Below are 16,658 nucleotides of genomic sequence, written 5' to 3' on the forward strand. Positions count from 1 at the left end.
GCCGTGTCCCCGCCCCAAAGAAACGCCGCGCTCCCATTGGCTGGTTCGAGGACGCCGCGTTACGTGTGGCGTGTTTCCCCCTGTCTGATTGGTGGAACACAAAACCGCAACGGCTGCCCCCCACTGATAAGTACGGTTTACGTCAAATTAAATAGTCTGTGGATGGTATATGTTGCCTATGTTTATACTTATACAGTGAGGTAAACATATTACACTATTACTACTGAAGTATTTCTTACACTGCAAGACTGTTCTGATCAGTAGCTATTACAGAATACAATGTTTAGGAAGAAATGTATACATATATCAGTTATTATTGAATTATTATTATTCGATACTACAAAAACACGAACAAAGAATTAATGCAATAGGACTTTTAACCATCCGAAATCGCAGTTTTTCTTCGGGCATTAAAGAGACTATCCCGCATCATGAAAGACTCCTTAATAACCACTTTTCTCGATCCTCCAGATGGTGTAGGACCTTATTTGGCTTATAGCACTCGGTGTTTAACAGTGGTGGGAAAAATATTTTCATTTTATTGAGTTTTTTCAGGTACGTCATTCAGTGAAATACTTATGCACTCATATAAACGTACCTGCCTTTAAAAGTACTTAAGTATCAAAAGTAAAAGGTACTGCACATTCAAATCTATTGATCTTACAAAAAGCAACATATCATTTTAAGTTCACCTAAAACAAGTCTGAATACAGCATTTGAAGGGTTCAAGGTTTTTGTCACGTGCAAGGATATAGTCAGATATAGTCGTTTTTTGTCATCATGTGACCCTCTGACTTTTGACCCTTTCCGCATTTATTTATTTTATAGGGGATTTACAGTTAGATTACAAAGTAACGAAGTACAATTCCGAATTATAATCCTTTAAAAAAAGTACTGTTGTTTTAAACGTATAATTTCAAGAAAATTAAAAAATATTTCAGCAATAAGAGTAAATTTATCCCGTTATTTTTCATCCCTGGTATTTAAGGACAGTTTAATTTCACAATACAACTGCTAAAAACGATCCTCCAACACTTTATTCCCCATGGCCTACCTGCATTTCTCGTACATGTACAGTATAGATGCTTGTCTGTGGTGGTAGTATTTCATACCTACTGTATGTCTTGCATTTACTTGACACTATGATCTGCAGGAAGCACACATAAGAATTTTTGTAGCATATAGAGACAAAAAAAACTGAACATTTTAATATATGCTATTCCGCTTCACATTTCTCCACTAAGAAAAAGGACATTCCACAGGTGAGTCCTACTGTATCCAGGCTCTATCATCTGATCTCAGATGGTATGGATGCTCACTGTACCACTGTTTGGGAAAATGGATTGCAGTCCGTTTTACACTGCAGATCAGTTTAACAAAATTAAATGTCCGAATGGATTGCGTAATCTAAATATACAATTCTAACTAAATTTGGTTATAAATAAAGTACTGAATCAGCAGTAAAGATGTCAGTACATTTCCAAACAGTAGGTAACAGTCACAGTAGTGGATGCTGTGAAATCAGTTCCCACCCTTCGCTCTCTGTCAGTTTACATGTTCATGTGCTCCATATCCAAATACGTGTTGTTTAAGCGAAGTGGTGTCCTGCAGTGGCCTGACATTCTGCCTGGGGCATCTCCAGTCCTGTGCCCTATGCTTCCTGGGATTGGTTCTAGGCTCAGTCCAACAATGAACTAGATAAGACTGACCTTTGTTGATCCTCTTGTAGAAGTCAAACAGCATCACAGAAATAAATAACTTGCAACACAATAGTCATCTCCCAAATAAAGTAGTGAGTGAATAACAAATAAATGCATAAAAAATAAGAATGTGTGTAATACAGTGATGCTGAAGTCTACCTTGTAAATGCAGAAGGTGTGTAGTTTAGTGCAGATGCAGCAATACAGTACAGTAAAGGGAGCTGGGTCAACATCCTCAAAGCTGGACGCTGTTCTTTATCCTCTTGGGGCAGTGTGTGGCTCTGTGGGCTAAGCCTCTGTGCCTGTGATCAGAAAGTCACTGGTCCATGCCTGGATTCAGCAGAATAATCATATGTCTATAGGCCTTTGACCAAGGCCCCGTAACCCCCAGCTCCATGCATGTGTGTCATGGAGAGCAAGATGGGGTAGGTAAAAAGATCCCCACAGGGATCAATAACAGCATTATTATTATCTAAATTGTTCTCTGGGTAATAGAAATATCTTCCTGAGAAGCCATAAGGACCAATATGTCATTTTATTCTCCCATTCTATCAAAGGTCAGCAGTGAACAGATTAAACATTTAAGCAGTAATTTAACTTTGTGTGGTATAGGGTAGCACTGTTGGCTCGCACCTCTCGCATCACGTGCCCCCCCTGGAGACCAATGTAGGAAATCACATAATGTTCGATTGCTCTGTTTTCTACTCGTAAGACCTGCTTTTAGCGCGCATGCGCCATTTAATATGGCAGTTCAGGTAGAATTGTCATGTTTGGATACTTTTCCTCCTCATCTAAACCCTTTGCACCTTCTTGCGAGCAAGAGCCAGTTTTGCCGTCTGCTCCAGAGAAGCGATGAGTCCGCCTACGTGCTGGTGTTCTCACGAAAGCGGCAATCTCCGTCTAGTTCCGAAATGTTTTTCTGTGTACACTTAACGACGGAGGGAGAGGCGATGGGGTCCGAGGAGGCTGTCAGTTACGATGCTCCTTTAAAACTGTATACCAGCACTCTGTTTCATAGGCATTACGGTCTGCAGCATGGTGCAATGGGCAGCGTGCGTTTAATTTCGCCGATCGGGCTTGAAAAAATAGTGATCGGTGCTCGAAGCCGGCAGAGCTTCAAATGGGCGACGTCTGACAGCTTTTCTAACGGGCTGCTTGTGTTGGCGTCCTGTCAAAAGCATGCGATTGTGGCCAGACAGGGCGACGCTCTGCTGGTGCCCTACCACCCCCTATTCGGGGAGGACGTGGCTCAGGTGCATCAGCAGCTCTCCGACCTGTTTGTGCTGGAGTGCACGCCTGTCACCCAGGGGGTTGTAACTGTCAGCACCAGCGTAGTGGTGGCGGATTGCAGGGACTTGGTGCACAATCCGGAGCCTGTGCCCAGCGCCAGCACTGGCAGGGTTTTAAGCGCCCTTTTCGCCTCCGATTTCGCGCATTATGCCAGCAGTTTAGATGGCAGAAGCTCCCTTTTGCAAAAGAGCCAGCTTATGAACTCGGACTTTTCTGTGGTGTTGCAAGCGCTGGAGTGTCGCTTTGAAGTCATGGTCGTCGACATCTTCAGCCTGAGAAAGCAAGGCAGGCTGCAAGCGGCGGAAGAGCAGCAGTCTGAGATTGACGTGGACGGTGCTATCTTTGTAGGCAAGAGCCTGCTACTTAAACTTGGACTATTTAATCACGAGTGGGTGATTGGGTCCGCGTTAAGTCCTTCATGCGACAAAACGAAGCTAAGTCCAGGGAGAGTAGAGGAGAGACCCCCACGGAAGGATGCTGCCAGGAGCCGGGCCAGCGGGGGTCACCTCGCCTCTGTCGTAGCCGCTGACTTGGGGAAGTCCGCTGATTTGGACCTGCAGGAAAACGTGGCTTTCGTCTCTCCCGCGCTGTGGTTTAATCTGTCGGGTGGAGAGCCGGTGCCCGTCAGCAACAGGATGGTAAAGATAAAGGTGGGGCATACTTTAGAACACTGAAATATCATATTTAATCTATTAAGATTGAATATTGATCTGAAAAGTCCCCTATTTATTGTGTCATTTTTATTTGTTTTATAGCAGACCATCTTTATCAGATGTTTAAGATATATAGGCTATTGGTTCAATTTTTTTTGGGGGGGTGGCGTTTGCAGAGTCAGGGGAATTACAAAAGGCTTGTGGTCAGTGATTTCCGATACACCTTTATCAATGAAACAGTAAAAGTGTAATATAGCGTCAAATTAAACAGTCATATCTTTAATGTAGGCCTACGCAATGCAAAATTGACATTCACTTGTATGTAGTTTAATGTTTGCCGATGTAGGCCTATATGAACTGTCATTTTCTATTGTAAGTAAGAAGGTCATTGACAAATGAATGAACACAATCTTTGTGTTTAATCTGAGTTCTGCCTCCTGGTGTTAATGGTACAGTCAGAGGCAGCAGCTCAAAGGAGGTCTCCAGTCATGGGTGTAAATTACGGCGGCGGCGGCCCCACAGTAATCCAATAATCAAAACCGACTAACACATCCCCCCCAATAATCATGTCTCCCCCTAAATGGGTAAAAACTTCAACCTCCCCCCCCATGTTCAAACCAAAGTTACACCCTTGTTTCCAGCAGCATGTTTTTTGCAGGAATAATTATAATATGTTGTGTTTTAGGTCTCCGTCAATATACTTAGGGCCTGTAGTTTTGAAACTTTCCGAATTAAGAGGATTCAAAGATCCAGCAAAACATGAGAGCACAGAGATATGCTGAGGTGTTGTTTTAGGCTGACTGCCTCAGATCATTTTTGTCCCTGGTTGCCTTTCAGCGGTGCAGCGAGCCGGCACCGGAGGTGGGGGCGCGGCTTTCGGAGAGCCGCTCCCGCAGCGCCTGTCCGCCTTGCGCCAAGGAGCTTCACATTCAGCTGGTCGTTTCTCCCCAGTACGACTGCAACGGGCTTTTCGACGGCATCCTCGCTGAGCATTTCAGCACGCCCAGGTCGGTGTTTTGGCGTCATATTGGCGGAAAGCGGACTGTCAGTCTGCATCTTCTCACAGTCAGTCCTACTCCGTAAAGCGGATCCTCATCCCGCTCCTGCCACCCTGCCTTTCCGCTCCAGGCTGGTGCAGGACGGTGATCTGTTGTGCGTCCCCAGCGAAGGCCGAGCGGAGCTCCTGGAGACCAGCTCTGAGGGCTTCATGGGGTAATTCTCAATGAGAGCTTCACCTTAGCTCCAAGTGCACCAAACCTCAGGCCATAACTGGGTGTTTTTAGCATACTATTTGAATGCAAAGTTGACTATATTCCCTGGCATTCAGTTTTCTATTCTGATCTTATATGATCTGCTTATATATGGTAAATAAGGCGAGTTCTGTCAGGTGCAAGTGAGTATTTTGTTGGTCTACGGAATTATTATTTTGTTGATAATTTATTTTTTGCAGTTGGCCAATGCTGTACTTTAGGGTGAAGAAAGTGTGCAGCAGCGGGGAGATGGGAGACAGGAGCCCGGCTGCGTATTTAGCGGATACGGTGAACACGTCTCTCTACATGGTAAACTTGAGTGCTCATTAATGCCCTGGTAACCAGGTGCACTGTCCTGGCGTTACTCCGTAATTAAGCTCCCCTCTAATGAGCTACACTGCCAGGGCTTATTTCCCTAAACGGGTTAAAAGTCTCTTCTGGGTTTCCAGTTGTAGTAGGTGTCCGAGGTGTTTACCGTGGCACTGGATTCTTATGGATTCACTGGGGCTGAAGAATCACCGTTTTACTTGTTTAAGGGCGGCGCCGTCAACAGCCTGGTCCCTTGTTCGTCGCTGGGTGATGCTCCTTCCTACTGGTCGAGCCTCTCTCCCCCTGGCCTCTCCAAGGCTGTGGATCAGCTGACCACCATTATGCAGCCTTACCTCTATGACAGGTTAGTGTTCTGCTTAGAAAAGTGTTTCCCAACCTTTTTTCTGCCACGACACACTTTTCACAAGGTGATTATTTTAACAAGGCACACCAATGCTTAAGACATACTGCTAACTGGATCTTACCTTCAGTGTGAAACTTCCAGTTCAGGATCAAGTACATTTTCTGAAATTTCCCTTTTCAAAACTTTGTCCATGATATTGTCTTTATGTTACAGGGCAGTTTGCAAATTGTCAAACAAAAGTACGAGAACAGGCGCCTATTGTTATGTGGTGTTATTCTCGGCAGCAATTCATTACGTGACAAATGGGCTTAACACCTGTTCTCCATATTCCTGTGGGTTTCCACCATTCTGGCTTCCGCCCTCAGTCCCAGGACATGTGGTTCAGGTGCTGTGGTTGATCTCAGTTGCCTTTCATCCTGTACTGAGAGTGAGTCAGTGTATAAATGGTCTGTAATGGAACTGAGTGTTGCCCAAACTGCCAGACTGGGGTCGTCTGTAGCTTAATGCATCAGTGATTTGTGCCCATTTCTAGAAGATTGTGGGTTCAAATCCCATGTCTGGAAGGCCGTGGGTTCAAATCCCATGTCTGGCTGAGTAATCATATCACTGTTGGGCCCTTGAGTAAGGCCCTTACCTCATTTTCTCCAGGGACACTGCCTGACCCTGCTTTCTCATCTACATTTGCATGGCACTTTGAACAGTAGCATCTGCTAAGTTAGTATGAGTGGTAATTAGAAATAGGTAGATGGATGGATATGTGGGAGAGTAAACCAGTTTATTGTGAGTTTTAAGCCTGGCTGCTTGTTTTCTTTTTTCGCCTGTTTACACATGTGATGTGACTTTCTTTGGCCCACAGTTCTGCAGCACTGGGCACTTGCACCGTCCTGCTGTCGGGACCGGGGGCGTGCGGCAAAGTGACAGCTGCCAGAGCTGCCTGCCGCAGGTTAAACCTGCATTTCCTAAAGGTACCATTAAGTTCGGGGGGGGGGGGGGGGGGGGCGCTGCTTTGGTGTCTTACACTCCACCTTAGCAGGCGGTGTGGAAAGAAGGGGACTGACAATCATATCAGTCATTAAAAGGTCTACTCATCCACCTTATCTACTATAAACTTCTCTTCTCAACTTATTTAAACATTTATATTTAATTACTTGAGTTATTTTAAGCTAATGCCTTATGGTTCTACAGCAGGTCATTCCTAATATCGCCACCCGCAGCCCTTTGCGTCAGACATATTTGAGTCAGGCCTCTTATTAAGTGTCTCCTTGCTCTCTCCGGGCAGGTTGACTGCGTGCAGCTCTGCGCAGACACGGCCTCGGCCTGCGAAGCAAAGTTGCGCTCGGCCTTCGGTAGGGCGGGCAGACACTGGCCTTGTGTGCTACTGCTGAGGAATGTGCATCTGCTGGGCCGGCAGCACGACGGGCCTGACGACGACGCCAGGGTCCTGGGCGCCCTGGCGCGGCTCGTATCCGGCTGCCCGGCCAGGTGGGTGGGGGGTCAGGGGCCAAGGGTCCGCAGTCCCTGCAGCCCTGCGCTCAGCCTCCTCCTAAGGCACTGGTCAGCCGGTCTCTGTACCAAAATAGCTTTTGTAATATGTGAAGTGTGTTGTTTGGTTTATATATAACCACTGCTGTGGTTCTGTAAATGATCTGTGTGGATGCACTTACAAAGCAATGGAAGAAAACGTGCCTTTTTACAATACTGATACTTTATTGGTCCCCATGGGGAAATTCTCTTCTTGCCTACCTCCACTTGCTTGCCATGACATACAGACACATGTAGATGAGAGAGAGCTTGACAGTGAAGGGCAGCCACCTGTAGTGGTGCCCGTGGTGAAGGGCCTTGCTCAAGGGCCCACAGACCTGGCTATTCTGCTGGGCTTGAACCAGCGACCTTCCGATCACAAGCACAGAGACTGAGCCCAGTGAGCCACATGCTTCCCCCAGTTATGGGTCTGTTTCTCACACAAGACCTGAAAACAGAGCAGACCCTCAGGCCAAACCACCAGGTTCTGATTGATATAAGAGTACAACACGGTGTTTTGGGAGCTCGTCATGTCCTCCTGCCATTTATGTCCTTTACAGAGGGCTCAACAATAATTGTTCAGCTATAGTTGTTTGATGGTGAATAATTGTATGTAGTACATCGCCTCTGAGGCCGAGCATCATTCTGTGACTTCACTGGTTTTGTTTTGGGCTCAGATTGCATGTATAGGCAGTATCTTTCTTTCTCTGCCTCAGCATTGCGGTCATCGCCACGGTGCCCAGCCCCCCAGAGCTGTCCCCGGATGTGACGGCGGTGTTTGTCCACCAGGTGGAGGTGGAGAGTCCCACCGAGGAGCAGAGGCGGGCCATGCTGGTCAGCCTGAGCGTGGGAATGCCACTGGGAAAGGATGTCAACCTGGGGAGGACGGCCAGGCAGACAGCGGTGAGGCCTGGGCCCCCCCTTAGAGCTCAGGGACGCCCGATACTCTGATAGCACTCTGAGGATGACATGAGTGTCTTTCTGGTGATCAGCACCTCAGGGCAGAAACGTCTACAGCATATAGGAAGCAGCATCACTACAGTTACATGGTCCTTATAAAGGGTACGCGGTGCAGCCCCAGCCTCCGTAACCCCCCCTCCCCCCCCCCCAGGGGTTCCTGCTGGGTGACCTCAATGCGTTACTGACACAGGCTGGGAAGGCCGCACACAGAAGGCTGCTGAAAACCTGGTGAGATCTCGTGCTGTCATACATACATATAGTGTGGAGGGACGCAATAGTTTTTTGACAGTTCACATGGTGTTTTGGCATGCAACAAAAATGACCTTTGACCTTTTTGTAAAGCAGAACCAGAGGTGGAAGTTTCAGGTCCAAAAAGTAAAAATCCAGACTAAGATTTGAGTTGAGTGGTCACCAGTTGAGTATAAATAGTCACAGTCACAGAGTACTCAACAGGTTGATTTAAATAGAATCTTGATTAGGACTTTTTCTTTCTGGACCTGAAATTTCCACCTCTGAGCTGAACCCTTCATGTGATTAGGTTTGGGTTGGACTAAACCAGGACATCTTCATCACATAATTCACACTGGCTATGAGTGTAATTACATCACGGGGGGATTTAGCAGGATTCGACACCTAGCGGAACTGTGATCTGACATCATGGAGGCTTGGGCAGATCCACCAAGCTCATGTTCTGAGATCGCTCTCCCTCTCCCTGGGTACCTCTGTGTCCTGCAGTTTTCCAGAGGGCATCACACCTCAGGCTGAGCTGGACCTCTGCTCCTCAGGCGTGTCCGTGCTGAACGTCGACCTCACCGCCGCTCTCGAGCACCTGCAGGAGGCCCACTCGCAGGCCGTCGGCGCTCCCAAGGTGCTTGCTCGTCCTCTGCTTGCGGCCTGCAAGTATTTGCGCACCCAACCTGGGTCCTGGGGCTTTCTGCGGGTTGTGTCTTCCTTGCATCTGCTGGGGGCAGAGAGAGAACCTAGACCTTCGAGGGAAGGATGGACCTCCCCCTGGCACAGTGTTCATAGCTTCAGACCGTACATAGAAGGTGGTCAGTGCAGGAGCATCCTCATGCTTCCTGAATGTAGCCTCCCGGGTTTTCAGCAGTTTGCGAACTTCTGCTGTTGTTGTTAATCCGCGTCTCCCATTGTGTGGTCCTCTGTAGTCTTATAAATTCCAGTTTGTTGTACAGGGAGCAAACATCTGCCAGTTGGACGGATGGTACAGCAGTTCTGGTTAGGTTAGCCGTTAGCCTGGCTCGGATGCTGCCCCACTTGCCACGCTTCTGGTTTTTCTCACACCACCCGTACCATCTCCACACCCAGATACTCTAATCAGGCATGTCAGGCTTCAGCAGTTAGCCCACGTAGCAGGCCCAGGTCATCGGTGAGTCATACATTGTTCCAAACACACATTTGTTGGTACGATACCAACAACAAGTGAAGGTGTCGGTCACAATTTCGTAAATGGACGCCGTTGCAGCTCCCCTCGCTGAAGTGACTGGTATTTACCCACGCTGCCGTCCACGTTTATTGACGAAGGAGGCATTTCCTGTCACAAGTCCCCTCCCTGAAATGGCCAGGCTTTTCCCACGCTGCCGTCCACGTCGGTCAGTATTTCAGGGGTGTTTTCTATCGCAGGTTCCCTCGGTCAAGTGGCAGGATGTGGGTGGTCTGCAGCACGTGAAGAAGGAGATCCTAGATACCATCCAGCTGCCCTTGGAGCACCCGGAGCTGGTATCGCTGGGACTGCGGCGGTCCGGGCTGCTTCTTTATGGACCCCCTGGAACGGGCAAGACTCTGCTGGCCAAGGCTGTGGCCACTGAGTGCTCCATGACCTTCCTCAGGTCTGTGGCACCGTCGCCCCAGGCTGTCACCCTTCCACAAAGCGTCCCCTTTTAATAAAACGCCGGAGTGTGCAAAAATCTTTTTGTATTTGTTAAATATGTTTTTATTCGTTAAAACTTTAGTATTTTTTGTTTAAATCAGTTTCTATTAACTGAATATTTTTGTATTTTCTAAATCTGTATGTTTTCCATTTGTTAAATTGGTTTGCCTTGTATGTGTTTTTAATGCAAATAATGAAGTGACATCTTGGTTTAGCGTCAAAGGACCGGAGCTGCTGAACATGTACGTTGGACAAAGTGAGGAAAATGTTCGAGAAGGTGGGCTTTCCACGGTTTTTATTCATTGTGAAATCACATGGGCCGGGCAGTGGCTCCGTGGGTGTGACTTTCAGTTTACCGCTGGGGGCTTTGATTTGTCCTGATCCATGGGTGCAGTTTACATGTTCTCACTGTTTTTGCATGGATTTTCTTGCTGGTATTTTGGTTTCCAATGCAGTCCAATGACCTGGTTTGGGATTGGTGTCTTGTGGTTGGTTTGTTTGCTTGTTGTCCCCGTTTTCCTGTATCTGTCTGCACCCAGCCCTCTTCCCTCTGCTTCCCAGGATCATCTCTATGCTTATTGTGTCCCTGCACTGATTAAGTGGTTGTGGAAATTAAAAAGATATGTATAATAATATAGACTTTAATGTGCATGTTTTATTTTCCTTTTCAGTATTTTCCAAAGCAAAGGCTGCCTCCCCCTGTATAATCTTCTTTGATGAGCTGGACTCCCTCGCTCCCAACAGGGGGCGTAGTGGGGACTCTGGAGGCGTGATGGACCGGTGAGTCTGTTCCCTACTCATCATCTTCTCCTTAACCTCCTTGCAAGATGCTTTTAAGAAAAATTGAGTAATACAGTAGTCTGTAAAATTGAACATATTAATTTAACTGAAGCGTTTCAGGTTAAATATCTTCAAGGGTACAAGAGTAGTGCCCATTACTGGGATGTCCAGCATCCAGTCACAGATCCATTGTATGTGCCTCCGGGCCTGACCAGGGAACATCTTCCTTTTGGGTCGCAGGGTGGTCTCCCAGCTGCTGGCTGAGCTAGACGGGCTGGATTCCTCCGGGGACGTGTTTGTGATTGGTGCCACTAACCGGCCTGACTTACTGGACCAGTCGCTGCTGAGACCTGGCAGGTCAGGACCGCCTGTGGTGGACGATGATTTTTAAAATGAGGGAAGCATAGCGTGAGCGGTTGTCAGTATGACCAAAAAAAGTCTTTCTTGTGTTGACGTTTGTGTTTGCAAATGCCAAAAGCGTAAGATGACATATGAAACAATTATCTGTCACTCCGGGTTTCAACTAAATGCTTCTGCACACCTGTATGCAAATGAATGAAGGAACAGTGCGAGCCGGCACTGCTGACACCATGTGAAAGTCGTGAGCATTCATGCTACAGGTAGGTGATCCTGTCTTGTGCAGAGAAACCTGGCTTCCTGGTGGGTCTAAAATATCTGAATGCAAGTATATCTATCCAGTAGGGGTGGAGCCGAACCCGAATACGGTATTCGGAAAGGCACAAATAATGTGTTTTTTACGAATACTTATTTCGAACAAATACTTAAAAAAATATTTGTATTCGGGAACAAGAAAAACTTTATATCAAAAAGCTGCGTTTCCTCTTGAGACCGCAGTGCATGCCCGGAAGAGTGAGTGAGTGAGTTCAGGAGTCGGGGGGGGAGTAAAAGAGGTGACTGACACAGGCTGCTCCACACAGTAACAGAGAAGGCTCGGCTCAGCGAAAAAAGACTTAACTGTATCACTATTTTTGTTGAATAGATTTTTGTACCTTAACTGGGTTCCGGAGGCAGTTTATAACTTTCGGGAAGCGGAGTTTGATCGGGAGATTATTCCATTACGCTGCATTATTGACGTCTGCAATCAGGTGCTCTCATGTTCGCTCTGTTTACGTAGCTCTGTTAGCTCGGTAATTTAGACAATAGGCTGTTGACAGAGTAACGTTAACGTTTGGTTAAAAAGGTTAAAACAATGCTTGTGTAGTTGTGTCGAATTGTATGCACTTGTAGGAGTTATATGGTACGTTTAAGTTACTCTGTCTACTGCATATCCATAATTATTATAATGGATATAATTAAAGAATACTTACACTATAGCGTAAATTAGAAGTGCAACGCAAAAAAACTGGATTTTTACGCCTATTTTGAATTTTACTCGAATACGAATACAAATACAAATACTTTTCCCCCCTCAACAAATACAAATACAGATACAAATACCGGCTGCTTTGCACACCCCTACTATCCAGTTAGGCTAAGCAAAAACAGACTCTCAGTGAAGCCCGACGTCCAGGAGGACTCCAAAAACACATCACTGGAGCGTATTCACCAATGAGCCTCTGTCTATTCTCCATTTAGACAATGTATACAAGAATCTTCCATAAACTTCCATTGAAGCTTGTTGTTAATCACCATCTATGGACTGTATTTATCCTGATTTAAAGGGAAAATTAACCTATATGTTGTTGAAATACCCGTGAGAATGATCAATGCTGTCGTTCAATTAGTTAGATTACACTTTGAATTGCAAATAGAATGAATTTACATTGATATTGTACATTGACTAATTGAAATCTTTTGGCATTTGTATGTGGGAAGCTCTGTTTCCTATGTAAACTTAGAGCAGTCCCTTGTGAGGACCACCTGTGAAAGTGAGGCTGAATCGTGACAGTGACTGTGACAGTGTGAGATCTAACCCTTCCTGTCTGTTAATAAACCCTTTAGATGTGAATTCAGTGCTTTTACCTATTTTTCAGATGCGCAGTGGTTTCCTATGACGACTGTTCTCCTTGATGTAGAAAGTAATTATGTCACATTTGCAATAACAGGAAACATATTCCCTAGCAGCTCTATGCTCTGTGCCAGGGCTCTCGAAATGAGGGTTCCCTCCTAGAAGGTAACAAGTGTCCTTGAGGTGTTGAGTCTCAGACGATGGGTTTTTCTGGTCCTCAGGTTCGATAAGCTGGTCTATGTTGGGATTAATGAAGACCGGCAGTCCCAGCTGCAGGTCCTGCAGGCCATCGCCAGAGAGTGAGTGTTTTTACGCTCGAGATTCCTCCTTCCTGCCATACTGTAACACGCTTAGGTATCCTTACTGTTTACATCAATGGGGAATAGGGTAGGGGGTGGGGGGGGGGGGTAGTAAGTGGCCATTTACAGAATCACAGAAAACAATCTGGAGTTTGTTCAGGAGTTGTATTTCTCGCCTTTATATCCCGGGGACTTCAACAGATGAACATACATGTCACATGATCAAAGCCTTGCTGATTAGACAACCTTCCCTCCATAACACATGGCTGTAGGCCTCCACATTGTCTGTGCGGTCTTTCGATAAATAGCTTTCATTTATAACCACCTAGATGTATTCTTACTTCCCATATCGAGGGTCATGTGCAAGGGCTTCTCCTCCAAGTACAGCGTCGATGATGTCATTAACACGCTTAACAGTGTTAAGTCTCCTCATATCAAACTGCACACAAAAGTAAACTTCCACACTTTATTGCTAATTAAATAAAATGTTTAAATATGTAAGATACAGGGTGGATCTTTAAGTGCCTTTTAGTGGACCCCCATATTACAGTACAGTGTGCTTTTTGTCTGTGTTTACAGGTCATTCCTTCTCTGTTCCCGATACAGTTAGATAAGTTCACTGTTATTTATTCCCGGGGGAATCCCTTGTACCATGAGCACAGCACATTTCTATAATCCGTCCCCCTCATTTGTCATTGATCAGCTGCTTCTCTCAGTGCAGTTTCATTGCTTTTCATTTCTGCTTCTTTGCACAAACGGTCAGGTTTTCCATCACTTCACTGAAAGAGGGTGGTGTCTTCTCCCCTCTGGTGGCTGACTCAGGCCTACACACCCTCCTCAAAGCTGTGTGTCCCCGTCGGCTCCGCAGGTTTAAAATGGAGCCTTGTGTCAGCCTCGTGGACATCGTGGAGCGCTGCCCCCCCCAGCTGACCGGCGCTGACATGTACGCGCTCTGCTCGGACGCCATGACGTTGGCTATCAAGAGGAAGATCAACTGCATCCAGGAAGGTGAATGTCCCTCTTGAATGCTGCCGCCCAAGGAGCGCCCAGATTACGTACTCACTTGTTAGCTACAAACGCTCTTCACTCAGAGTCTTGGCATTGATGATACAGTATGATTTTAACACGTCAAAGTTAAAAATGTAAAAACGCAGTCGTTAGTAATGCTTTTGCTCAAAGTTAGACACCAAATCCCACCTTTAAAATTAAAATGTCATTCCAAATATCGACACACTGAACTTTGAAACCACACAGCGTTTTCAAACCAGAATCTTTTTGTTGCCGTTGACAAAGAGGCCCTAGATGTTTGATTTGAAACACTTAAGCCAGTGGGAATTCATAAAATCCAGTGTTAAACATGGAAGGAAACCCAAAGTTTCGCAATTACTTGTACTATATACTATATATATAACATATATATATGAAATAAATTAACATATTTTTAAACAAAGCAAAAAGTTTAATTTGGAGGCAAATAAATTACAAATAAATGATACAAAGTCAAAACTGTTTTGGGAGGTGGTGGTAAATAAAACACACCATTAAATGTGTGACACTGCCTTGATTTTTTTTCCCCCCATATCAGTTTTTATTGTTAAGTTGTGCTGCAGTTAACCTTCCCGTTAGCACTCAGGTCATCCGCTCACACCAAGTATCCCAGGGTGCTGTTCAGTCTCCGCCCAGCCTGTCATTGTGGGAGGGGCCTTGGCGCCCCTTTCTAAAAAGCTTGTTTTTTAAACATCACAGCGTGGTCTCTGCCATTGCTGAAGGAACTCCATCAGCTCGCTGGCTCCTCATTGCCCAAGATTTAGCTCAGTATAATGTTCATCTAGCTGCATTCATCTCAGATTATAGAGGAACGGTCCATGTAATCTGTCTCTGCAATGATCTAAAGACCATGTTGGGAATCCACAGGAATCGCACTGTAGCTGTGGTTCCGATTTGGACGTCCCTTTGCCACAGGCCAGGATGGTAATCCGAGGTCTTCTGAGGCCTGTGTAATTAATATCCTGTCTATGCCTTTGTTAGGGAATGGCCAATGAAAGGCAGTGTGTGCTCATCGTAACAGGAGGGGTGTGTATCTTTACAGACACCCTCTGGGTCATTTGGACCAGTGTTTCTCATCCGAGTCCCTGTGGACCCCCAGACCCCTCCCAACAAAAATGCAGGCTGTCTGCAGGCCTGAGGACACGCTTCGAGAAATACTGATTTAGGAAAGTGTCTGTAATTATGTGTAGCTGTGTGTAACAGCACTGCCAGGCAAACAGCACCTACCCCCTCCATCTCACCCCACCCTTGGTGTCTTATCTCTCTGTCTCCTCTCAGGTCTGGACACAGAGAGCTCACAGCTTGTCCTCTCATCTGAGGACTTCTGGCAGGCCCTGGAGAAACTCCGGCCTTCCGTGTCGGACCAGGAGCTGCTCAAGTACAAGTTGATCCAGCAGAAATTTGCTGCCAAGTGACACGGTCACACCAGGGGGCGTCTTAGCGTGTCTTTGGAAAATGGTGTTCCACTGGTGTCCCTGTGAGCAAACTCCACCAGGCTGCAGTGTCGATACAGGGCTGTTGCCCCCCCCCCCCAACCCCCCCCAGGAAGCTGCCCTGGTTTTCCTCTCCCTCTTCGGAAGTCTGAAGGCCGCTTGGGGCCCACAGAATGAACCAGAATGTCAACAAACCAGATTTCATCCCACACAAAGCAAGCAAGGAGCGTGATTCTGCACCCAATGGGTAAAAAAAAGTGCACCGTCAACAGGACTGAAAGCTTGTAAGGGGCTGTTTTCATCTGCTGTGGTTTTTCATGTTCCCCGACCAAAGATTGAGCTTAAAATAGTAATGGAGCAGAGAGAAAATAGCAGGAGAGCATTTTCATCAGAAACACTAACAGAAGCCTCAATACCTTCACTCAAAAATGTACGTGTGACCTTCCTAGAGTCGTTTTCATTCTCAAAATAAGCATCTTTTTGGCATAACGGGGGTCGTCCATGAATAGATGCTGCTTACAGAAACGCCCACAAAACTAAAATTACGGAGTTCTTTTTGTGATGGCTGCCAGTGCCTTGTTAAAACAACAACAGAGTTTTCATTTCTTTTTTCTTCCAGATCTTTCTTATGTCAGGGCCACTGAGTTCGAAGCACCATTGGGACAAAAGATTAAACAGTAACTAGGAGGTTTTGCTGTAATGTCCTCTTAACATTTGAAAGTAGCCAGTTTTCTGTTTATTACACCTAATGTTCTTAACTGACCAAAGACTTCAATCTTATTTCTGAATCATCCTGTGTGCATATGTATCAGTGTTTTTTAATTCTTGTAATAAGTAATAAAAAAAATTTCAATTTCCATTTTGGAGTATTAAGCTGGGGTAGCAAAATCACTGTGCTAAAACCAAAAGTAATCAGTCAAGTACAAAACCTCGTACAGCCCCTGTAGAAATGTCTGATTGGCTGATTTTTATCCAGGTACTCTGAAATTCCACGCTCCTTCTCTCCTTCACTGCCTGCAAAATGCAGTCTAATATCCTGTGTAGTTTCACGGCAGCATTTTTCTTGAAGGCATTTCTGTACAGTACACAATATGCAGCACAATTACAAAGAACCAAACCAGAGATGTTCTTTTCCTAATCAAAGGTTTTCAAAAGAATGTAAATGATTTTGTCACACTCAATGTAATATAATCAG

At 45.9% G+C, this 16,658-nt stretch overlaps 1 protein-coding gene across 2 annotated transcripts; it reads left to right on the forward strand.

Moving 5' to 3' along the window:
* The first annotated feature begins 2,434 nt into the window (after positions 1 to 2,434).
* pex6 (peroxisomal biogenesis factor 6) lies at positions 2,435 to 16,320 on the forward strand. 2 transcript variants are annotated; one of them, XM_023830319.2, is made up of 17 exons: positions 2,435 to 3,640; positions 4,481 to 4,650; positions 4,772 to 4,855; positions 5,094 to 5,202; positions 5,430 to 5,566; positions 6,423 to 6,531; positions 6,846 to 7,048; positions 7,804 to 7,990; positions 8,199 to 8,275; positions 8,783 to 8,915; positions 9,689 to 9,894; positions 10,151 to 10,212; positions 10,607 to 10,715; positions 10,956 to 11,072; positions 12,906 to 12,983; positions 13,852 to 13,991; positions 15,309 to 16,320. In XM_023830319.2, the coding sequence occupies exons 1-17, from the start codon at positions 2,444 to 2,446 to the stop codon at positions 15,443 to 15,445; spliced, it is 3,255 nt and encodes a 1,084-aa protein (XP_023686087.2). In that variant the 5' UTR covers positions 2,435 to 2,443; the 3' UTR covers positions 15,446 to 16,320. The 2 variants fall into 2 exon arrangements, with proteins under 2 accessions (XP_023686087.2, XP_023686088.2); XM_023830320.2 differs by lacking the exons at positions 6,423 to 6,531; positions 6,846 to 7,048.
* The last annotated feature ends 338 nt before the right edge of the window (positions 16,321 to 16,658 follow it).

The sequence above is a fragment of the Paramormyrops kingsleyae genome, chromosome 20, assembly GCF_048594095.1.
Source record: "Paramormyrops kingsleyae isolate MSU_618 chromosome 20, PKINGS_0.4, whole genome shotgun sequence".
Lineage (NCBI taxonomy): Eukaryota > Metazoa > Chordata > Actinopteri > Osteoglossiformes > Mormyridae > Paramormyrops > Paramormyrops kingsleyae.